The sequence below is a fragment of the Bombina bombina genome, chromosome 5 (genome assembly GCF_027579735.1).
Source record: "Bombina bombina isolate aBomBom1 chromosome 5, aBomBom1.pri, whole genome shotgun sequence".
Taxonomy (NCBI): Eukaryota; Metazoa; Chordata; class Amphibia; order Anura; family Bombinatoridae; genus Bombina; species Bombina bombina.
The window spans coordinates 873,208,226-873,233,414 of record NC_069503.1 but is presented as its reverse complement, the minus strand read 5'-3'; the positions used below and the strand labels follow the sequence as shown (position 1 = coordinate 873,233,414).

Here is a 25,189-nt window from a genome sequence, read left to right as displayed (position 1 = left end):
AAACGCTTCCTTCTTTGTTAGGTTTGTTGACAACCTTGACAGATGAAATCTCCCTCTTGGGGGAGAGGATTTGAAGTCCAGAAGGTATCCCTGAGATATGATCTCTAACGCCCAGGGATCCTGAACATCTCTTGCCCAAGCCTGGGCGAAGAGGGAAAGTCTGCCCCTCACTAGATCCGGTCCCGGATCGGGGGCCCTCAATTCATGCTGTCTTAGGGGCAGCAGCAGGTTTTCTGGCCTGTTTGCCCCTGTTCCAGGACTGGTTAGGTTTCCAGCCTTGTCTGTAGCGAGCAACAGCTCCTTCCTGTTTTGGTGCAGAGGAAGTTGATGCTGCTCCTGCTTTGAAATTACGAAAGGAACGAAAATTGGACTGTCTAGCCTTGGCTTTGGCCTTGTCCTGAGGCAGGGCATGACCTTTACCTCCTGTAATGTCAGCAATAATCTCTTTCAAGCCGGGCCCGAATAAGGTCTGCCCTTTGAAAGGAATATTAAGCAATTTAGATTTAGACGTAACATCAGCTGACCAGGATTTCAGCCACAGAGCTCTGCGTGCCTGAATGGCGAATCCTGAATTTTTAGCCGCAAGTTTAGTTAAATGTACTACGGCATCTGAAATAAATGAATTAGCTAACTTAAGGAATTTAAGTTTGTGTGTGATGTCATCTAGTGTGGATGATTGAAGTGTCTCTTCCAGGGACTCAAACCAAAATGCTGCTGCAGCCGTGACAGGCGCAATACATGCAAGAGGTTGCAATATAAACCCTTGTTGAACAAACATTTTCTTAAGGTAACCCTCTAATTTTTTTATCCATTGGATCTGAAAAAGCACAGCTATCCTCCACTGGGATAGTGGTACGCTTAGCTAAAGTAGAAACTGCTCCCTCCACCTTAGGGACCATTTGCCATAAGTCCCGTGTGGCGGCGTCTATTGGAAACATTTTTCTGAATATAGGAGGGGGTGAGAAAGGCACACCGGGTCTATCCCACTCCTTAGTAACAATGTCAGTAAGTCTCTTAGGTATAGGAAAAACGTCAGTACTCGTCGGTACCGCAAAATATTTATCCAACCTACACATTTTTTCTGGGATTGCAACTGTGTTACAATCATTCAGAGCCGCTAATACCTCCCCTAGTAACACACGGAGGTTCTCAAGCTTAAATTTAAAATTTGAAATGTCTGAGTCCAGTTTATTTGGATCAGAACCGTCACCCACAGAATGAAGCTCTCCGTCTTCACGTTCTGCAAACTGTGACGCAGTATCAGACATGGCCCTTGCATTATCAGCGCACTCTGTTCTCATCCCAGAGTGATCACGTTTACCTCTTAGTTCTGGTAGTTTAGCCAAAACTTCAGTCATAACAGTAGCCATATCTTGTAATGTGATTTGTAATGGCCGCCCAGATGCACACGGCGCTACAATATCACGCACCTCCTGAGCGGGAGATGCAGGTACTGACACGTGAGGCGAGTTAGTCGGCATAACTCTCCCCTCGTTGTTTGGTGAAATATGTTCAATTTGTACAGATTGACTATTTTTTAAAATAGCATCAATACATTTAGTACATAAATTTCTATTGGGCTCCACTTTGGCATTAACACATATAGCACAGAGATATTCCTCTGAATCAGACATGTTTAACACACTAGCAAATAAACAGCAACTTGGAAATACTTTTCAAAGTAATTTACAAATAATATGAAAACGAACTGTGCCTTTAAGAAGCACAGAAAAATATTATAACAGATAAAATAATTAAGTTATAGCATCAATCTTTGTCAGAATATACAGTTTTAGCAAAGGATTGTTCCCCTCAGCAAATGATAACTAACCCAGGCAGCAGAAAAAAATACACAAATAAACGTTTTTTATATCACAGTCAATACAATCAGCACAGCTCTGCTGTAATGATTACTTCCCTCAAAAAAGGCTTTGGAGATCCCTGAACTCTGTAGAGATGAACCGGATCATACAGGAAGAAAATGAACCTCTGACTGAGTTTTTCTGATGCTTAGAAAAAGCGCCAAAAATCGCCCCTCCCCCACACACATAACAGTGAGAGGGATCAGTGAACTGCTCTAATTTAAATCAAAACTATTGCCAAGTGGAAAAATAGTGCCCAAAACATTTTTTCACCCAGTACCTCAGAGAAAAAAACGTTTTTACATGCCAGCAAAAAAACGTTTTACCTCAATAATTAATTGTCATTTAAAACCTATTGCAAGTCCCTGCAAAATAGGTTAAGTCTATGTATACAGTTTAAAAGCCAGAGAAGTACCATTTCCCAGAAAACTGAAGTGTAAAATATACATACATGACAGCCTGACATCAGCTACATCTACTGCATTCAAGGCTGAGTTTACATTATAACGGTATGGCAGGATTTTCTCATCAATTCCATGTCAGAAAATAATAAACTGCTACATACCTCTTTGCAGATTAATCTGCCTGCTGTCCCCTGATCTGAAGTTTACCTCTCCTCAGATGGCCGAGAAACAGCAATATGATCTTAACTACTCCGGCTAAAATCATAGAAAAACTCAGGTAGATTCTTCTTCAAATTCTACCAGAGAAGGAATAACACACTCCGGTGCTATTATAAAATAACAAACTTTTGATTGAAGATATAAAAACTAAATATATCACCATAGTCCTCTCACACATCCTATCTAGTCGTTGGGTGCAAGAGAATGACTGGAGGTGACGTAGAGGGGAGGAGCTATATAGCAACTCTGCTGGGTGAATCCTCTTGCACTTCCTGTAGGGGAGCAGTTAATATCCCACAAGTAATGATGACCCGTGGACTGATCACACTTAACAGAAGAAAGGGACATTTCTCTCTCCCGAGTATGGAGTTATAAAATATAGAATAGCTCTTACATGTTGCTTTAACATCTTGTGTTCCGCTAAAGTAAATGTCAACTTTCATGATAAAGTTTACATTGCACCGGATTTTACAAATACTTACCTTCTTCTCCTGAAACGACGGATCACCGATCCCACGCCTGCAGCTCCTCTGTACTTCGTCAGCAATGACAAAACTGGCTCTCTCCAATCACAGCTTCGCCCCAGGAGCATTCATCTGGTGAGGCCACGCTGTGATTGGAGAAAGCCGGTTTCATTATTGCGATTTGTAAGTATTTGTAAAATCCGGTGCAATGTACACTCTTTCATGAACGAAAGTGCCCCTGTTTTTAATAGTTTTTTTTAAAACTGGGCACTTTATCATGAAAGTTGACATTCACTTTAAATGCTACAACACTTTGCATAGCACTGCATTGCAGTCCCCTCTGATTTATAAAGGGTTATTTGAAAACAAACTTGCGGATATGAAAAGAAATCAAGAGGTACATTTGATTTGCTGTAGTTATCTAGAAACCATTCAGAAGTTTTCAGATCATTTTTACTAGATTTGATAAAATCATAACCTATTCATTTCCTAAGAAATATATACTTTTTAAAGGGACATTAAACACTTTGAGATGGTAATATAAAATGATAAATTGTATATAATAAAACAACTCTGCAATATACTTTCATTATTTATTTTGTCCTCTTTGCCTGTAATTCCATTCTGAAATTGTGAGCTTTTCAGTTCCTGTTAGAAATGGAAGTGCAGAACACTCTTAAATCCAGCACAACCATTGGCTGCACACTCTAGTGACCTATTTATAACTGACCCTAATAAGTCACAGCAGAGAAGGTAACACAAACTTTACACTTATTTGGTCATTTTTTAAACTAATGAAATGCATCATTCTATCTAGCATGTATTTAGTGTTTAATGTCCCTTTAAACATTAGCAATGACTGACATTAAAGTGAGGGTAAATCCAAACGTTTAACAAAAGCTAGGATTTACCATCACTAAAAATCAAAGGGAGATTCATTAATCAAACGTGTACAAAAGGGTGCTAAAATCACCCTTTCTTTGCTAAATTCAGCAGCTCTGGTCACCCACGGCACAACCATCTCCTTAAATGAGGTGACATTTGCACCTCTGAACCAATAGCCGTGCGTGCCAACTGACAGGTTTTTGTATGCACGCACCGCTATTGGTTTCAGGGGTGCAAGCGGCACATCACTGGTAGAAGATTGTGGTGCCGCGGGTGGCCGCAGCCGCTGAATTTAGCGACGTGCAACGGCACAGAAAGGGTGAGTTTAGCACCCTTTTTTACACGGTTGATCAATGAAACTCCCCTTGATTTTTAGTGATGGTAAATCCTAGCATTTGTTAAATGCTTGGATTTACCATCACTTTAACTGCTTGATAAACTTTGAATCTTGTATAACTTGAATAAATTATTAGAAGAGTAGTGGGGAACAGAACACTTGGCTATCCTGTGTCCCCAGAATGAATCTCCATTTTACTGTGCACAGATTTGAAGGACTGAAGAAATTACTTGAAAGTGGAAGCTGACCTGAGTTGTATTTGCCACTGCTTCTACTGCTGCATACTAATAAATGTAGTACTCTTCTGTTTTATCATCCAGGGCTGTGGACTACAGCTGCCCATTACTTAATGATACATTCAATTTAAAAAGACAGGAACAGGAGGGTCTATAAATAACATTGTTGCATGGGACAGTTTAAGAATTGCCCATAAAGGTGGAAGGTAGAAAAAAAGAAAGGAAATAATTCTATTTAGCAAAGCAAGAACATTAAATTAATGCACTACCTAAATAAAAATCACACAGAATAGTTCATAGTCGGGAAAATAATAATAATGGTCAGTCAATAATAAATCTTAAAAGGCCAAGTACATGTTTTTTAATGAATTATCTATTTTTTGTGCTACTCACTGTAGAACTCTACATGTTTAAAGGGCCAGTAAACCCACAAAATAATGTTATATAATTCTGCACATAGTGCATAATTATTTAACATCAGCTTAGCGCAAACTTTGTACCTTAAAAGATTAAAGTGAAAAAATGCTACGAAATTTACTTTCACAGTACGCCGCTCCTGGCTCTACTGAGCGGGTCTGTTTGTTTTCCCTAAGCCATCGGGCACACTGTCTATTCACAGCCGGCCCGATCGCTCCATTAAACTCAATGTAACTCGCTCCTGCTACCAGACCAGAGCGGGAGCGAGTTACATTGAGTTTAATGGCGTGATCGGGCTGGCTGTGAATAGACAGCGTGCCCGATGCGCTTAGAGGAAACAAACAGACCCGCTCAGTAGAGCCAGGAGCGGCGTACTGTGAAAGTAAATTTCGTAGCATTTTTTCACTTTAATCTTTTAAGGTACAAAGTTTGCACTAAGCTGATGTTATATATTTCTGCATTATGTGCAGAATTATATAACCTTATTATTTTGTGGGTTTACTGGCACTTTAACCTGTGCAAAGCTGTCCTGCCCCAAGCTGAACACAGCTGGTGATTGGAGGAGTTGAACAATTGCTGCTGTTATTTGGATTGCCAGCTGTTTCCAGCTCAAGCCCAGCAGTTCTATATGGCTTTGCAGGGGTTAAATACATATCATTCCAGGGTGAGTAGTGCAAACATGATATGCTCTAAGGAATTAGAACGTCACTTTTCTACTACAATGTCCTTTAAAGGGATATGAAACCCCAAAATGCTATTTTGTGAAACAGAGCATACCATTTTAATGTTTCCAATTTACTTATATTATCACATTTGCTTTGTTCCCAAGATGTTCTGTGTTGAAGAGATACCTAGGTAGGCCTCTGAAGCACTACATGGCAATAAATAGTGCTGCCATCTAGTGTTCTTGCAAATGGATAACATTCTTGCAAAGCTGCTGCTATATAGTGCTTCAGAAATCTGCCTGAGCCTAAGTATACGTCCCTGTTTTTCAACAAAAGATACCAATAGAACAAAGAAAAATTGATAATAGAAGTAAATTAGAAAGTTGTTTAAAATTGCATGCTCTATCTGAATCATGATGTTTTGAGTTTCATATCCCTTTAAACAGCATCCATGGCAGCTTATGAAGTACAGGCTGTGTTAAACTGAGCTCAGATACCTATACCTTATACATTGGAGTGCATTATGGCCATAGCAAGTTTCTACAATGAGGGTGTGAAGTGGATACGATTATAAATACACATACACAAAACCTTTTCAAAATAAATCCAATATTAAATAATTTAATAATCAACTCAAGTAACACAATCAACACTAATTTCACATACACCAGATAAATGCACGTGCAAAGTCTTACCTGAACAAAGTTGCTCAACCTTCGTGTAGTTTGAGCAAACTATGTCATTGACCCAAGCAATGATGTCATGTCTGCTCATAGTCTCTTGTGTTATCGAGGTAGAATACACGTTGACCGCCATCCCCCAACTGCAAAAGAGACACCAAAAAAAAAGAGATTACTCAAATACTGTAATTCATGAAGGTTATTATAATTATCAGGTATTTGTAGAGCACGAACAAATTCCGCAGCGCTATAAGCATAATAGGCGGTATACAAGATAACATTTCTAGGGATCAAATGGGTAGAGGGCCCTGCCGAGAGTTGCACTGTTGTAGTAAGCTCTTATGAAGGTGATCTACAGACAGCTGGGCTCATAGGCTTAGATGCTAAGGGGTTCAAGGGGATAGCAAGTTAGGAAGGTTAGTGTAGGTTGTATGCATCCCTGAATAGTAGAGTCTTTAGGGGGGCTTGAAGCTTTCAAAACTAGGGGAGTATTGACTTTAAATGGATAGAAAGGTCAAAACTAAAATGTGCATGGGTGCATTTCAATTTGAAATAGAAGCATTTTTGCAATATACTTCCATGAGCAAAAATGATTCTAGTAAAAGCTATTACTGTTTTTCAGCAGCATACGCACATATCCTGTGAAGGCTTGTGTACTAGTATTCAAACATAATGCATGTTCAGAGAGGTGTCTGTGGTGTATATTGCTTCTGAATACCTAATTTGTGTCATTCAAGCCACCACTGACTATTTGAGACGGTGTAGTGTTTGAATACTGGTGTAAAAAAATTAGCACTATCGTGCATTAACAATAGCACTTCTTACACTTCTTTTTACAGAGGTATTTTCCACTGTATTCAATCACAACACAACTTACTACTTGTATGGGCGCAATAAGTGAGATAACAACACTTCCTGTGCTATCCATTAAAAAGTATAGGTCATACTAAAGGGACAGTCTAGTATAAATTAAACATTCATTATTCAGATAGGACTTTTAATTTTAATCAATTTTCCAATTTACTTTTATCATCAAATTTGCTTTTTTCTCTTGGTATTCTTAGTTTAAACTAAACATGGGTAGGCTCATATGCTAATTTCTAAGCCTTTGAGGGCTGCCTCTTATCACATGCTTTTTAAATCTCTTTTCATTACAAAGAGACAGAAAGTACACGTGGGCCATATATATCTAACACTGTGTTTAAGCACAGGGGGTTATTTAAGATTTAGCACAAAACAATGCTAAATTTAAGACAATAGATAATAAACAGTCACAGTCATGTGATCAGGGGGCTGGAAGAAGGTTCCTAGATACAACGTAATCACAGAGGTAAAAACATAATTTATGCTTACCTGATAAATTTATTTCTCTTGTAGTGTGTTCAGTCTACGGGTCATCCATTACTTATGGGATATATTCTCCTTCCCAACAGGAAGTTGCAAGAGGATCACCCAAGCAGAGCTGCTATATAGCTCCTCCCCTCACATGTCATATCCAGTCATTCGACCGAAACAAGACGAGAAAGGAGAAACTATAGGGTGCAGTGGTGACTGGAGTTATAATTTAAAATTTAGAACCTGCCTCAAAAAAGACAGGGCGGGCCGTGGACTGAACACACTACAAGAGAAATAAATTTATCAGGTAAGCATAAATTATGTTTTCTCTTGTTAAGTTTGTTCAGTCCACGGGTCATCCATTACTTATGGGATACCAATACCAAAGCTAAAGTACACGGATGATGGGAGGGACAAGGCAGGAACCACTGCCTGTAGAACCTTTCTCCCAAAAACAGCCTCCGAAGAAGCAAAAGTATCAAATTTGTAAAATTTGGAAAAAGTATGAAGTGAAGACCAAGTTGCAGCCTTGCAAATCTGTTCAACAGAGGCCTCATTCTTAAAGGCCCAAGTGGAAGCCACAGCTCTAGTGGAATGAGCTGTAATTCGTTCAGGAGGCTGCTGTCCAGCAGTCTCATAGGCTAAACGTATTATGCTACAAAGCCAAAAAGAGAGAGAGGTAGCCGAAGCCTTTTGACCTCTCCTCTGTCCAGAGTAAACGACAAACAGAGAAGAAGTTTGCCGAAAATCTTTAGTTGCCTGTAAGTAAAACTTCAGGGCACGGACTACGTCTAGATTATGCAAAAGACGTTCCTTCTTTGAAGAAGGATTAGAACATAATGATGGAACAACAATCTCTTGATTGATATTCCTGTTAGAAACAACCTTAGGTAAAAACCCAGGTTTAGTACGCAGGACTACCTTGTCTGAATGAAAGATCAGATAAGGGGAATCACAATGTAAGGCAGATAACTCAGAGACTCTTCGAGCCGAGGAAATAGCCATCAAAAACAGAACTTTCCAAGATAAAAGTTTAATATCAATGGAATGAAGGGGTTCAAACGGAACACCCTGCAGAACTTTATGAACCAAGTTTAAGCTCCAAGGAGGAGCAACAGTTTTAAATACAGGTTTAATTCTAGCCAAAGCCTGACAAAAAGCCTGGATGTCTGGATTCTCTGCCAGACGCTTGTGTAAAAGAATAGACAGAGCAGAAATCTGTCCCTTTAGTGAACTAGCGGATAAGCCCTTTTCTAAACCCTCTTGTAGAAAAGCCAATATCCTAGGAATCCTAACCTTACTCCATGAGTAACTCTTGGATTCACACCAATATAAATATTTACGCCATATCTTATGGTAAATTTTTCTGGTAACAGGTTTCCGAGCCTGTATTAATGTATCAATAACCGAATCCGAAAACCCACGCTTTGATAAAATCAAGCGTTCAATTTCCAAGCAGTCAGCCTCAGAGAAATTAGGTTTGGATGGTTGAAAGGACCCTGAATTAGAAGGTCCTGCCTCAGGGGTAGAGACCATGGTGGACAGGACGACATGTCCACTAGGTCTGCATACCAGGTCCTGCGTGGCCACGCAGGCGCTATCAGAATCACTGATGCTCTCTCCTGTTTGATCCTGGCAATCAGTCGAGGTAGCAACGGAAAAGGTGGAAACACATAAGCTATGTTGAAAACCCAAGGGGCTGCTAGTGCATCTACCAGCACCGCTTCCGGGTCCCTGGACCTGGATCCGTAACAAGGAAGCTTGGCGTTCTGGCGAGATGCCATGAGATCCAGATCCGGTTTGCCCCAACGACGAATCAGTTGAGCAAATACCTCCGGGTGAAGTTCCCACTCCCCCGGATGAAAAGTCTGGCGACTTAGAAAATCCGCCTCCCAGTTCTCCACGCCTGGGATGTAGATCGCTGACAGGTGGCAAGAGTGAGACTCTGCCCAGCGAATTATCTTCGAGACTTCCAACATCGCTAGGGAACTCCTGGTTCCCCCTTGATGATTGATGTAAGCCACAGTCGTGATGTTGTCCGACTGAAATCTGATGAACCTCAGTGTTGCTAACTGAGGCCAAGCTAGAAGAGCATTGAATATTGCTCTTAATTCTAGAATGTTTATTGGGAGGAGTTTCTCCTCCTGAGTCCACGATCCCTGAGCCTTCAGGGAATTCCAGACTGCTCCCCAGTCTAGTAGGCTGGCATCTGTTGTTACAATCGTCCAATCTGGTCTGCGAAAGGTCATTCCTTTGGACAGATTAACCCGAGACAACCACCAGAGAAGAGAATCTCTGGTCTCCTGGTCCAGATTTAGCAAAGGGGACAGATCTGAGTAATCCCCGTTCCATTGACTTAGCATGCATAGTTGCAGCGGTCTGAGATGCAGGCGCGCAAATGGCACTATGTCCACTGCCGCGACCATTAAGCCGATTACTTCCATGCACTGAGCTACTGATGGGCTTGGAATGGAGTGAAGGACACGGCAAGCATTGAGAATCTTTGATAACCTGGACTCCGTCAGGTAAATCTTCATCTCTACAGAATCTATAAGAGTCCCTAGAAAAGGAACCCTTGTGAGTGGTAACAGAGAACTCTTTTCCACGTTCACTTTCCACCCATGCGACCTCAGAAATGCTAGAACTATCTCTGTATGAGACTTTGCATTTTGAAAACTTGACGCTTGTATCAGAATGTCGTCTAGGTACGGAGCCACCGCTATGCCTCGTGGTCTTAGTACCGCCAGAAGTGAGCCCAGAACCTTCGTAAAAATTCTCGGGGCCGTAGCTAACCCGAAGGGAAGAGCTACAAACTGGTAATGCCTGTCCAGAAAAGCAAACCTTAGGTACCGATAATGATCTTTGTGAATCGGTATGTGAAGGTAGGCATCCTTTAAGTCCACTGTGGTCATATATTGACCCTCTTGGATCATGGGTAGGATGGTCCGAATGGTTTCCATCTTGAACGATGGAACCCTTAGGAATTTGTTTAAGATTTTTAAGTCTAAGATTGGTCTGAATGTTTCCTCTTTTTTGTGAACCACAAACAGATTTGAGTAAAACCCTTGCCCTTGTTCCGTTCGTGGAACTGGGTGGATCACTCCCATCACTAAGAGGTCTTGTACACATTGTAGAAATGCCTCTTTCTTTACTAGGTTTGTTGATAACCTTGACAGATGAAACCTCCCTTGTGGAGGAGAAGTTTTGAAATCCAGAAGGTATCCCTGAGATACAATCTCCAACGTCCAGGGATCCTGTACATCTCTTGCCCAAGCCTGGGCGAAGAGAGAAAGTCTGCCCCCCACTAGATCCGTCTCCGGAGAGGGGGCCCTGTCTTCATGCTGTCTTAGGGGCGGAAGTAGGCTTTCTGGCCTGCTTGCCCTTGTTCCATGACTGGTTGCCTTTCCAACCCTGTCTGTAACGAGCAGTAGTTCCTTCCTGTTTTGGAGCGGAGGAAGTTGATGCTGCTCCTGCCTTGAAGTTACGAAAGGCACGAAAATTAGACTGTTTGGCCTTTGATTTGGCCCTGTCCTGAGGAAGGGTGTGGCCCTTACCTCCCGTAATGTCAGCAATAATTTCCTTCAAGCCGGGCCCGAATAAGGTCTGCCCTTTGAAGGGAATGTTAAGTAGTTTAGACTTAGAAGTTACATCTGCTGACCAGGATTTAAGCCATAGCGCCCTACGTGCCTGTATGGCGAATCCGGAATTTTTAGCCGTAAGTTTGGTTAAATGCACTACGGCATCTGAAACAAACGCATTAGCTAGTTTAAGTGTTCTAACTTTGCTCAAAGTCTCATCCAATGGTGCTGTGCGAATCGCCTCTTCCAGAGACTCAAACCAGAATGCCGCTGCAGCCGTGACAGGCGCAATGCATGCAAGAGGCTGCAATATAAAACCTTGTTGAACAAACATTTTCTTAAGGTAACCCTCTAATTTTTTATCCATTGGATCTGAGAAAGCACAGCTATCCTCCACCGGAATAGTGGTACGCTTGGCTAAAGTAGAAACTGCTCCCTCCACCTTAGGGACCGTCTGCCATAAGTCTCGTGTGGTGGCGTCTATAGGGAACATTTTTCTAAATATCGGAGGAGGGGAAAAGGGCACACCGGGTCTATCCCACTCCTTACTAATAATTTCTGTGAGCCTTTTTGGTATAGGAAAAACGTCAGTACACACCGGTACCGCATAGTATCTATCCAACCTACATAATTTCTCTGGGATTGCCACCGTGGCGCAATCATTCAGAGCCGCTAACACCTCCCCTAGTAACACGCGGAGGTTCTCAAGCTTAAATTTAAAATTTGAAATTTCTGAATCCGGTCTCCCCGGATCAGAACCGTCACCGACAGAATGAAGCTCACCGTCCTCATGTTCTGCAAATTGTGACGCAGTATCAGACATGGCTCTCGTGTCATCAGCGCGCTCTGTCCTTAACCCAGAGCTATCGCGCTTGCCTCTTAATTTGGACATATTGTATAATACTTCTTTCATAACATTAGCCATATCATGTAAAGTGATTTGTAAGGGCCTTGATGTACTTGGCGCCTCAATCTTACGCATCTCCCGAGCGGGAGACGAAGGTACTGACACGTGAGGAGAGTTAGACGGCATAACTTCCCCCTCGTCGTCTGGTGATAATTTCTTTATCGGTACAGATTGACTTTTCTTCAAAGTAATATCAATACAATTGGTACACATATTTCTATTGGGCTCCACATCGGCTTTTGAACACAATGAACAAGCAGATTCCTCCGTATCAGACATGTTTAAACAGACTTAGCAATGAAGCTAGCAAGCTTGGAAATCACTCTCAATAAGTTTACAAGCAATTATAAAAAAACGCTGCAGCGCTTTTAAAAAAACACAGTTGAATTACAAAGAAAACTAATTCAGTTATAGTCAAACAATTCTTAACGAGAAGTGTATTAATTAGCAGAGGATTGCACCCATTAGCAAAAGGATGATTAACCCCTCAATACCCAAAACGGATATCAAATTAAGATTTAACGCTTTTATCACAGTCAAACACACTGTCACAGATCTGCTGTGACTGATTACCTCCCTCAAAAACGAATTTTGCAGACCCCTGAGCTCTCTAGAGACGTCCTGGATCAAGAAGGAAGAAACAGAAAGACTGTGCTAGAATTTTAACTGCGCAACAAGGCGCTAAAACAAGGTCCCTCCCACTCATATTACAACAGTGGGAGACCTGATATAACGGTTTCTATGCAGAAAATACGTTAGCCATGTGGAAAAAAATCATGCCCAAAAGATTTATCACCAAAGTACCTCACAAAACGAATAACATGCCAGTAAACGTTTTTAAAAACAACATTTCCAATGTCATGTAAAGTTATCACTAAGCCTGCTACCAGTCGCTTCCACTGCAGATAAGGCTTAAACATTATTTCAGTATTTTCTCAGTCAAATTCTAGTCCCTAGAAAATAACTCAACTGCGCATACATTTATCAGCCTGATACCAGTCGCTACTACTGCATTTAAGGCTGTACTTACATCATATGGGTAACAGCAGTATTTTCTTAGTCAATTCCATTCCCAGAAAATAATGTACTGCACATACCTCATTTGCGGGGGACCCCGCATGCTATTCCCCTCTTTCTGAAGTTACCCTACTCCTCAGAATGTCGAGAACAGCCAGCGGATCTTAGTTACGTCTGCTAAGATCATAGAAAAAAACGCAGGCAGATTCTTCTCCAAATACTGCCTGAGATACAAAAAACGGCACACTCCGGTGTCATTTTAAAATAACAAACTTTTGATTGAAGAATAATTAAGTAAAAACTCCAACTCCTCTCGCGACCTCCTTCGTTCTTTGTTGAGGGTTGCAAGAGAATGACTGGGTATGACATGTGAGGGGAGGAGCTATATAGCAGCTCTGCTTGGGTGATCCTCTTGCAACTTCCTGTTGGGAAGGAGAATATATCCCATAAGTAATGGATGACCCGTGGACTGAACACATTTAACAAGAGAAAAACATAATTTATGCTTACCTGATAAATTTATTTCTCTTGTAGTGTATCCAGTCCAGGGATCATCCATTACTTATGGGATATTCTCCTTCCCAACAGGAAGTTGCAAGAGGATCACCCACAGCAGAGCTGCTATATAGCTCCTCCCCTAACTGTCATATCCAGTCATTCGACCGAAAACAAACAGAGAAAGGAGAAACCATAGGGTGCAGTGGTGACTGTAGTTTAATTAAAATTTAGACCTGCCTTAAAAGGACAGGGCGGGCCGTGGACTGGATACACTACAAGAGAAATAAATTTATCAGGTAAGCATAAATTATGTTTTCTCTTGTTAAGTGTATCCAGTCCACGGATCATCCATTACTTATGGGATACCAATACCAAAGCTAAAGTACACGGATGATGGGAGGGACAAGGCAGGATTAAGCGGAAGGAACCACTGCCTGAAGAACCTTTCTCCCAAAAACAGCCTCCGAAGAAGCAAAAGTATCAAATTAGTAAAATTTGGAAAAAGCGTGAAGCGAAGAACATGTCGCGGCCTTGCAAATCTGTTCAACAGAGGCCTCATTTTTAAAGGCCCAGGTGGAAGCCACAGCTCTAGTGGAATGAGCTGTAATCCTTTCAGGGGGCTGCTGTCCAGCAGTCTCATAGGCTAGGCGTATTATGCTCCGAAGCCAAAAGGAAAGAGAGGTTGCCAAAGCTTTTTGACCTCTCCTCTGTCCAGAGTAAACGACAAACAGGGTAGATGTTTAACGAAAATCTTTAGTAGCTTGTAAGTAAAACTTCAAGGCACGGACTACGTCCAGATTATGTAAAAGACGTTCCTTCTTTGAAGAAGGATTAGGACACAATCATGGAACAACAATCTCTTGATTGATATTCTTGTTAGAAACCACCTTAGGTAAAAACCCAGGTTTGGCACGCAGGACTACCTTATCTGCATGAAAAATCAGATAAGGAGAATCACATTGTAAGGCAGATAGCTCAGAGACTCTCCGAGCTGAGGAAATAGCCATCAAAAACAGAACTTTCCAAGATAAAAGTTTAATATCAATGGAATGAAGGGGTTCAAACTGAACTCCTTGAAGAACTTTAAGAACCAAGTTTAAGCTCCACGGGGGAGCAACAGGTTTAAACACAGGCTTAATTCTAACCAAAGCCTGGCAAAATGCCTGGACGTCTGGAACCTCTGCCAGACGCTTGTGCAAAAGAATAGACAGAGCAGAAATCTGTCCCTTTAAGGAACTAGCTGATAATCCTTTGTCCAAGCCCTCTTGGAGAAAAGACAATATTCTAGGAATCCTAACCTTACTCCATGAGTAATTCTTGGATTCACACCAATAAAGATAATTACTCCATATCTTGTGGTAGATTTTCCTGGTAACAGGCTTTCGTGCCTGTATTAAAGTATCAATGACTGACTCGGAGAAGCCACGCTTTGATAGAATCAAGCGTTCAATCTCCATGCAGTCAGTCTCAGAGAAATTAGATTTGGATGATTGAAAGGACCTTGTATCAGAAGGTCCTGTCTTAGAGGCAGAGTCCACGGTGGAAAGGATGACATGTCCACTAGGTCTGCATACCAAGTCCTGCGTGGCCACGCAGGTGCTATCAGAATCACCAATGCTCTCTCCCGTTTGATTTTGGCAATCAGTCGAGGGAGCAGAGGAAACGGTGGAAACACATAAGCCAGGTTGAAGAACCAAGGCGCTGCTAGAGCATCTATCAGCGTCGCTTCTGTGTCCCTGGACCTGGATCCGTAACAAGGAAGCTTGGCGTTCTGGCGAGACGCTATGAGATCCAACTCTGGTTTGCCCCAACGATGAATCAACTGAGCAAACACCTCCGGATGGAGTTCCCACTCCCCCGGATGGAAAGTCTGACGACTTAGAAAATCCGCCTCCCAGTTCTCCACGCCTGGGATATGGATTGCTGACAGGTGGCAAGAGTGGTACTCTGCCCAGCGAATTATTTTTGAGACTTCTAACATCGCTAGGGAACTCCTGGTTCCCCCTTGATGGTTGATGTAAGCCACAGTCGTGATGTTGTCCGACTGAAATCTGATGAACCTCAGTGTTGCTAACTGAGGCCAAGCCAGAAGAGCATTGAATATCGCTCTTAACTCCAGAATATTTATTGGAAGGAGTTTCTCCTCCTGAGTCCACGATCCCTGTGCCTTCAGGGAATTCCAGACTGCACCCCAACCTAGAAGGCTGGCATCTGTTGTTACAATTGTCCAATCTGGCCTGCGAAAGGTCATACCCTTGGACAGGTGTACCCAAGACAACCACCAGAGAAGAGAATCTCTGGTCTCTTGATCCAGATTTAGCAGAGGGGACAAATCTGTGTAATCCCCATTCCACTGACTCAGCATGCATAATTGCAGCGGTCTGAGATGAAGGCGCGCAAATGGCACTATGTCCATTGCCGCTACCATTAAGCCGATTACCTCCATACACTGAGCTACCGAAGGGCGCGGAATGGAGTGAAGAACACAGCAAGCATTTAGAAGTTTTGATAACCTGTACTCCATCAGGTAAATTTTCATTTCTACAGAATCTATAAGAGTCCCTAAGAAGGAGACTCTTGTGAGTGGAGATAGAGAACTCTTTTCCTCGTTCACTTTCCACCCGTGCGACCTCAGAAATGCCAGAACTATCTCTGTATGAGACTTGGCAACTTGAAAGCTTGACGCCTGTATCAGGATGTCGTCTAGATACGGAGCCACCGCTATGCCTCGCGGTCTTAGAACCGCCAGAAGTGAGCCCAGAACCTTTGTAAAGATTCTCGAGGCTGTAGCCAACCCGAAGGGAAGAGCTACAAATTGGTAATGCCTGTCTAGAAAGGCAAACCTTAGAAACCGATGATGATCTTTGTGAATCGGTATGTGAAGGTAGGCATCCTTTAAGTCCACTGTGGTCATGTACTGACCTTCTTGGATCATGGGTAGGATGGTCCGAATAGTTTCCATTTTGAAAGATGGAACTCTGAGGAATTTGTTTAAGATCTTTAGATCCAAAATTGGTCTGAAGGTTCCCTCTTTTTTTGGGAACCACAAACAGATTTGAATAAAAACCCTGTCCTTGTTCCGTCCGCGGAACTGGATGGATCACTCCCATAACTAGGTCTTGCACACAGCGTAGGAATGCCTCTTTCTTTATCTGATTTGCAGATAGCCTTGAAAGATGAAATCTCCCTTGTGGAGGGGAAGCTTTGAAGTCCAGAAGATAGCCCTGAGATATGATCCAACGCCCAGGGATCCCGAACATCTCTTGCCCACGCCTGGGCGAAGAGAGAAAGTCTGCCCCCTACTAGATCCGTCGCCGGATAGGGGGCCGTTCCTTCATGTTGTCTTAGAGGCAGCAGCAGGCTTTCTGGCCTGCTTGCCTTTGTTCCAGGACTGGTTAGGTTTCCAGGCCTGCTTAGATTGAGCAAAAGTTCCCTCTTGTTTTGAAGCGGAGGAAGTTGATGCTGCACCTGCCTTGAAATTTCGAAAGGCACAGAAATTAGACTGTTTGGCCTTTGCTTTGGCCCTGTCCTGAGGAAGGGAGTGACCCTTACCTCCAGTAATGTCAGCAATAATTTCCTTCAAACCAGGCCCGAATAAGGTCTGCCCCTTGAAAGGAATGTTGAGTAATTTAGACTTCGAAGTCACGTCAGCTGACCAGGATTTAAGCCATAGCGCCCTATGGGCTTGGATGGCGAATCCGGAATTCTTAGCCGTTAGTTTAGTCAAATGAACAATGGCATCAGAAACAAATGAGTTAGCTAGCTTAAGTGTTCTAAGCTTGTCAATAATTTCAGTCAATGGAGCTGTATGGATGGCCTCTTCCAGGGCCTCAAACCAGAATGCCGCCGCGGCCGTGACAGGCGCAATGCATGCAAGGGGCTGTAAAATAAAACCTTGTTGAATAAACATTTTCTTAAGGTAACCCTCCAATTTTTTATCCATTGGATCTGAAAAAGCACAACTGTCCTCAACCGGGATAGTAGTACGCTTTGCTAAAGTAGAAACTGCTCCCTCCACCTTAGGGACCGTCTGCCATAAGTCCCGTGTAGTGGCGTCTATTGGAAACATTTTTCTAAATATAGGAGGTGGGGAAAAAGGCACACCCGGTCTATCCCACTCCTTGCTAATAATTTCTGTAAGCCTTTTAGGTATAGGAAAAACATCAGTACACACCGGTACCGCATAGTAGTTATCCAGCCTACACAATTTCTCTGGTACTGCAACTGTGTTACAGTCATTCAGAGCAGCTAATACCTCCCCAAGCAATACACGGAGGTTCTCAAGCTTAAATTTAAAATTAGAAATCTCTGAATCAGGTTTCCCCGAATCAGAGATGTCACCCAAAGACTGAAGCTCTCCGTCCACATGATCTGCATATTGCGACGCAGTATCAGACATGGCCCTTACAGCATCTGCGCGCTCTGTATTTCTCCTAACCCCAGAGCAATCGCGCTTGCCTCTTAATTCAGGCAACCTGGATAATACCTCTGACAGGGTATTATTCATGATTGCAGCCATGTCCTGCAAGGTAATCGCTATGGGCGTCCCTGATGTAATTGGCGCCATATTAGCGTGCATCCCCTGAGCGGGAGGCGAAGGGTCTGACACGTGGGGAGAGTTAGTCTCCTATGGGGCTCCACCATGGCTTTCAAACATAATGAACAAGTAGTTTCCTGTGTCAGACATGTTTAAACAGACTAGCAATGAGACTAGCAAGCTTGGAAAACACTTTAAACAAGTTTACAAGCAATATAAAAAACGTTACTGCACCTTTAAGAAACACAAATTTTGTCAAAATTTGAAATAACAGTGAAAAAAGGCAGTTACACTAACGAAATTTTTACAGTGTATGTAACAAGTTAGCAGAGCATTGCACCCACTTGCAAATGGATGATTAACCCCTTAATACCAAAAATGGAATAATAAAAGACAAAAACGTTTTTTTGTTTTTTTTTCAAACAGTCACAACAACTGCCACAGCTCTACTGTGGCTTTTTACCTCCCTCAAAAACGACTTTGAAGCCTTTTGAGCCCTCCAGAGATGTCCTGGATCATGCAGAGGGAAACTGAATGTCTCTGTCAGTATTTTTAGCTGCACAGAAAAGCACTAAAATAGGCCCTTCCCACTCATATTGCAACAGTGGAAAGCCTAAGGAAACTGTTACTAGGCAAAAAATCAAGCCAGCCATGTGGAAAAAAAACTAGGCCCCAATAAGTTTTATCACCAAATACATATAAAAACGATTAAACATGCCAGCAAACGTTTTATATTACATTTTTATAAGAGTATGCATCTCTATTAATAAGCCTGATACCAGTAGCTATCACTGCATTTAAGGCTTTACTTACATTAGTTCGGTATCAGCAGCATTTTCTAGCAAATTCCATCCCTAGAAAAATATTAACTGCACATACCTTATTGCAGGAAAACCTGCACGCCATTCCCTCTCTGAAGTTACCTCACTCCTCAGAATATGTGAGAACAGCCATGGATCTTAGTTACTTCTGCTAAGATCATAGAAAACGCAGGCAGATTCTTCTTCTAAATACTGCCTGAGATAAACAGTACACTCCGGCACCATTTAAAAATAACAAACTTTTGATTGAAGAATAAACTAAGTATAAAACACCACACTCCTCTTACGACCTCCATCTTGGTTGAGGCTTGCAAGAGAATGACTGGATATGACAGTTAGGGGAGGAGCTATATAGCAGCTCTGCTGTGGGTGATCCTCTTGCAACTTCCTGTTGGGAAGGAGAATATCCCATAAGTAATGGATGATCCGTGGACTGGATACACTTAACAAGAGAAAGTATATTATTATAACTGTGTTGGTTATGCAAAACTGGGGAATGGGTAATAAAGGGATTATCTATCTTTTAAAACAATAACAATTCTAAGGTAGACTGTCCCTTTAAGTTTATTTTTTTTTATTTTCAGTTTAGGCAGTGTTAAGGTGCTTTCAATAAAATATTTAACCATACACTTGTAATACCAGATTATGCATTTTTCTTTGCCCAACATTGCACAAAAGACAACACACCCTGCGCTATACATTATGCACTACTACCCAACTATATTTATGCATATGTTTTACAAGGATTAAACACAACGGGCATGCTACTATTCACCCCTTGACTGTAAATATGGATTAGAGGAATGTACATTAAACTTTCATGATTCACTGTACAAGTTAAAAAAAATATTCCAAATTTAACTCTATTATACATTTTTAATTATCTCTCTTCATAACTTCTTTCTAAGGGGATTGTGTTGTTAATTGCTATTTCCTGTGACTAGCAAGAAGGAGGGAGGGTATAATAGAGAGGTACCTGTGCTATTATAAGCAAGAAAATCCTTAAAGGGATAGTAAACACCAAAAATGGTATTGTTTAAAAAGATAGATAATCCCTTTATTTACCATTCCCCAGTTTTGCATAACCAACACTGTCATAGAAATATACTTTTTATCTCTGTAATTACCTTGTACCTAAGTCTCTGCAGACTGACTCCTTATCTCATCTTTTGACAGACTTGCATTTCAGGCAATTAGGGCTGACTCTTAAATAACTCCACGTGCATGTGCACAATGTTATCTATATGAAACACATGAACTAACTCCCTCTAGCTGTGAAAAACTGTCAAATGCATTTTGATAAGAGGAGGCATTCAAGAGTTTAGAAATTAGCTTATGAGCCTACCTATGTTTTGCTTTCCACCAAGAATACCAAGAGAACTAAGCAAATTGGATGATAAAAGTAAATTAGAAAGTTGTTTAAAATTACATGCCCTATCTGAATAAAAAATAAAAAATAAATAAAAATTGGCACAGAAGGATTTAGGTCTGTGGTCATGTGACAGCTTTTTGTAAATTCCCCTCTTACACAAAAACAACTTTTTGTGACCCTCTTCCACTTCTGAAAGGGACACATCTTTTAACAACATTGCAATATACATTACATACTTTGCTTGCTTTTGCTCTAAATACCTCTGAAAAGTGTGCTTTTCCACTATCTCTGAAGAGCCTCTACACTTAAAGGGATATGAAACCCAAAAATGTTCTTTTGTGATTCAGACAATTTAAAATAAAGTTTCCAATTTACTCCTATTTTTAAATTTGCTTTGTTTCCATGGTATTGTTTGTTGAAGCGATATCTAGATAGGTGTCTGGAGCAATAGATGGCAGGAAATAGTGCTGCCATCCAGTGCTCTTGCAAAACTGCTGCCATATAGTGCTCCAAACATGTGCACGCTCCTGAGCTTACGTCCCAGCTTTTCAATAAAAGATACCAAAAGAACAAAGAAAATTTGATAGAAGTAATTTAGAAAGTTATTTAAAATTGCATGCTCGGTCTGAATCATGAAAGAAAACTTTTGGGTTTCATGTCCCTTTAAATTATAGTAACATTTACCTGAGCCTGTAACCTTCTACACAGTGATTGGTTATCTCAGAGCAGAAGCTCAGCTGCATGTGTCGCTAACTGACCACCACAACGGAAACCATGAGAATATACCTTTCAAGAGGTGTACCACTGAACTGCTCGTTTCCAAACCTAAAAAATGGTGCCAAAGAAATGGTACTGCTTGATTTAAAAAAAATAAAAAAAATTGCATTGCAGTGCATTCTGTTTAATACAGTTTGTGAAGAGGATTTACAAAACAATATCCTGTGACTGGCTTTATATTATGAGGGATGTTTAGCTGTATACTTTAGCTCCTTTGGTGGTCTGCAAAGAAGATACAAAAAAAATAATCCTCTGTCACATTAGCATAGCCTGAGACTATTCTATAATTAATTTGACCAGACAATATTCTGGTGCTCTGTTCCATTTATAGCACATTGTAATTCCAACCGAGTACGGCATTTCCTGATAGAAGTGAGATAAAGAAAAATAAATAAAAGTGAAATTAACAATAATATGATGTTGGCACAGTGAAGAAAACAGTTGATTATATAAACTTAATTTGTATTTAAGAACAACATTTAATAAATAAATATTTAAACACTATAATTGTGAGTTAGTCAAGTTACTGTGCTCCTACATAGAGTAATTTTATGTCACAATTGATCTGCAATGAAACAAAAACTACAAATGAAGGTTAAAGTGATGGTAAATCCTAGCGTTTGTAAAACGCTAGGATTTACCATTGGAACAAATAAAGGGGACTTTCAGTCATAAAGTATAAAATTAATATACTCTCTAACATTTAAACCTCTAAAATTCTGCCTGTTTCTAAGCCACTATAGAAAGCCTCTTATCACATGCTCTTTTGTTTGCTTTTCACAACAGGAGACTGTTAGTTCATGTGGGCCATATAGATAACATTGTGTTCACACCACAACACAGTATTAAATGCAAGTCAATACATAATAAATACAAAGTCATATGATCAGGGGGCTGTCAGAAGATGCTTAGATATAAGATAATCACAGAGGTAAAAAGTATATTAATATAACTGTGTTGGTTATGCAAAACTGGGGAATGGGTAATAAAGGGATTATCTATCTTTTAAAACAATAACAATTCTATTGTAGACTGTCCCTTTAAGGCAGGTTTTCTTTCTCTGCTGCCCTAACCTACAGTTATGCATTTCTCAGATGTAACAACTATAAATTTGGTACTGCAACATATACCAATGATATTTTAAAGTACTTGTATTGTGATTGCAAAAACAGCTATATAGAATGTTCTATTTAAATGTATATTCTTCAAAGGCTCATTTTCCTAATTATAGAGACATACCTCATTTTATTGTGCTTCGCTTTATTGCGCATCGCAGATATTGCTCTTTTAAGAAATTGAAGATTTTCTGCAAACTTTGTGTTAAACAAGTCTATCTGTGCCATTTTTCCAACATATAAACACATGAATACACATATATACACATTAATACACACCTATATATACACACCTATATATACACACCACCAGCAAAAATGATTACAACTTCCTGAAGGCTCCGATTATGGTTAGCAATATTTAGCAATAAAGTATTTTTTAATTAAGGTATGTATATTGGTTTTTTTTTTTTAAACATAATGCTATTGCACACTTAATAACTTTTATATGTACTGGGTAACAAAAAAATGAGTGCAACTCATTTTATTGCTATATTCACTTTATTGCGGTGGTCTAAAACCAAACTCACAACATCTGAGGTACGCCTGTGTATGGCTCCTGAGCTCAGTAGCTGTCTTTCTGTTAAACTATTTACAGGTTTGTTTTTTATATAACATTGCAAGATATAGCTATTCAAAGCCTGATTAACATATATGATGCAAATGACCTGAAGCATAACACAGTAAAAATGGTAACACTAGTCCTGCAAATAGTTTTAACTGATGATCCCTAAGACTCCACCAGCTCCACACAAACACTGATAAGGAAATTACAAGTACTCAATATGACCAAACCTAATCTTGCACAGCAGTAATCTTCTTTCTATGCCAATAAGTACCATGCAGTCTGCACATGCGGCTACACTTACGGCTGTATTTGGTAGGGCCATCCATATACCAAGGGGCCGATTTATCAATGTCTGTCCGACACACATTGCTGAATGCCAACAGCATACACTGTCGACATTTATCATTGCACAAGCAGTTTACCAGAAGTGCTTGAGCAATGCTGCCCCCTGCAGATTTGCAGCCAATTGGCCACTAGCAGGGGGTGTCAATCAGCCTGATCGTATAGGATCGAGCAGATTGCAGACCGCAGCCTCAGAGGCAGCGGACCAGTTATGGAGCAGCGGTGGAAGGCTCGAGGAGCTTGATAATTCGTCCGTCAAGTATACATTTACTAACACCTGCCAGAGTACACAAAAATAAAATAAGCAAAGCAGAAGGTTTCATAGGGAACCTTATACCATATCTTGAAGAAAAAAAAAAGCTATGTGTGTGTGTGTGGGGGGGGGGGGGGGGGGTCTTTGTTACCTATGGATAAAGGGGGTTGAGCATAATAATCAGCCTTCTTACAATATTTGTTACACCGATTTGGAAGTTGCCAAAAACATGGCCCAATTGACACTTTTAAAAGGAAATATTTTTTATAACACAATAAGCTGACTTGCAGGAATTTACATTATTTATATAATGCAGTATTTTAAGTACATCTTCAAAATATACTTTAGGCTGTTTCAATAGCATTTGAGGGTGGTGGTGAGTCAGCCATATTGGCAGCTCTTCTAAGTTTCTGACAAAACCTAATGTTAATAATTAAACTTAATGGAGAAATGCAAGTGCTCCAGAAATAAAGGAAGCGAAAAACCTTAGTACATATCATACTAAAGAACTGTGTTCTGGTTTTTTTAGCATAAGAGTGACGTTTAATAAACACAGCAATAAGGCAGTGCATTGCTGAACTGTGACAGTCAAGGGGTTTACAAAAAAAAAAAAAAAATTAGTTCTATCATATACTTAAAGGGACGGTAAACACTTTCTGTTGTGTTGCCACAGAATAAACATATCAGCCAAGTCTAAATGCTTTCAAACAAACTCAAATTTTACTGCAATTGTTTATCAATAGCAAAACTTTACTCACCATTTGCCTTATTTGGAGGAGCCAATCTGAGATTTAGTCTGCAGACAACAAGGCTGGCCTTGGACATAATGATAGTATAAAGTTCATTATTTTACAGTTATCTAAAGACAATTAGGGAAATATATGTAGCAGGTTTAGCCTTGAGAAGTCAGCAAGGTGCATTTTAAGTTCTGAGACGTAAAGAGCAGGAGAAAGGAGAGCGTTGCTTGACTGTGATCTGACATGCTGCGTCCCAGATATAAAGGGACACTACGCATCAGGTCACAAATTTTAGTTTAGAAACCTGGTCCTTGATATTTGTTGAGTCCTGTATTAAAATATGCAGCGCTATAGAGTCTAGTAAAGTGCTTACAGTAAAGATGGCACCTCATTTCAGCTTCTACTCTAGAATAAATTATCCATTACACAGTACCAGGGCTGGCTGTGGCATCAGGGACCTCACTACCGGACTCCCAATGACAATGTTACAGGGACATGCTAGTGAACAGTATATAATATATACACAAAGTGAGTAATGGACTCCAGTATCTGAGGGAACCATATTTATTTTCCCTATGCTACAGTACCAAACATCATACAGTGTTTTGCATGTTGATAAATGTGAGTGTGTACATATAAATACACACACACACATTTATATATGCATTTGATATATACACTTAACTAAAAAAAATAAAAAATGACTGGTATAAAGTCTCCAAATAAATCAGAGATAAACGTGTCAGGCTGTTGGCAGCCATACCTGATTTGTAAGTAAAAAATACAACGTGATTGTAAGAGAAAGCATAACAGCAGCTGCTACCACAATTTCTAACTTGGATCTGTCACACATCTATTTCTGGCAAATATACTCACTAGTTAAAGCTTATACTCCCCAAAACTGATCATGGATATTATGCTGAAAAAGTATCAACACAAATAATCATTACAGCCGTATTCATGTCTACAAAGACATGGCAAGAATACAGAACATTTGCATAGCTTGTAGTAGTACAGGCTATTATCTCAATGATAAAAATAGCATATGACTTGCCAAAAACTTCAAACAAAGAGGAGATCAAACAAAACCAGCTAAGCCTGTTAATATAGGACATCAAAATATATATGGTTTTCTACAGTGTATGTAGGGCAAGTATACACAG

At 40.6% G+C, this 25,189-nt stretch overlaps 1 protein-coding gene across 3 annotated transcripts in view; it reads right to left on the bottom strand.

Moving 5' to 3' along the window:
• Positions 1-25,189, bottom strand: part of MAPRE2 (microtubule associated protein RP/EB family member 2) — a 546,785-nt gene that overhangs the window by 145,345 nt on the left and 376,251 nt on the right. For all 3 annotated transcript variants that reach the window (XM_053715023.1, XM_053715024.1, XM_053715022.1), the window contains one exon: positions 6,185-6,312. In XM_053715023.1, coding sequence (XP_053570998.1) covers positions 6,185-6,305 — 121 coding nt within the window. In that variant the 5' untranslated portion in view covers positions 6,306-6,312. The remainder of the gene's footprint in view (positions 1-6,184; positions 6,313-25,189) is intronic.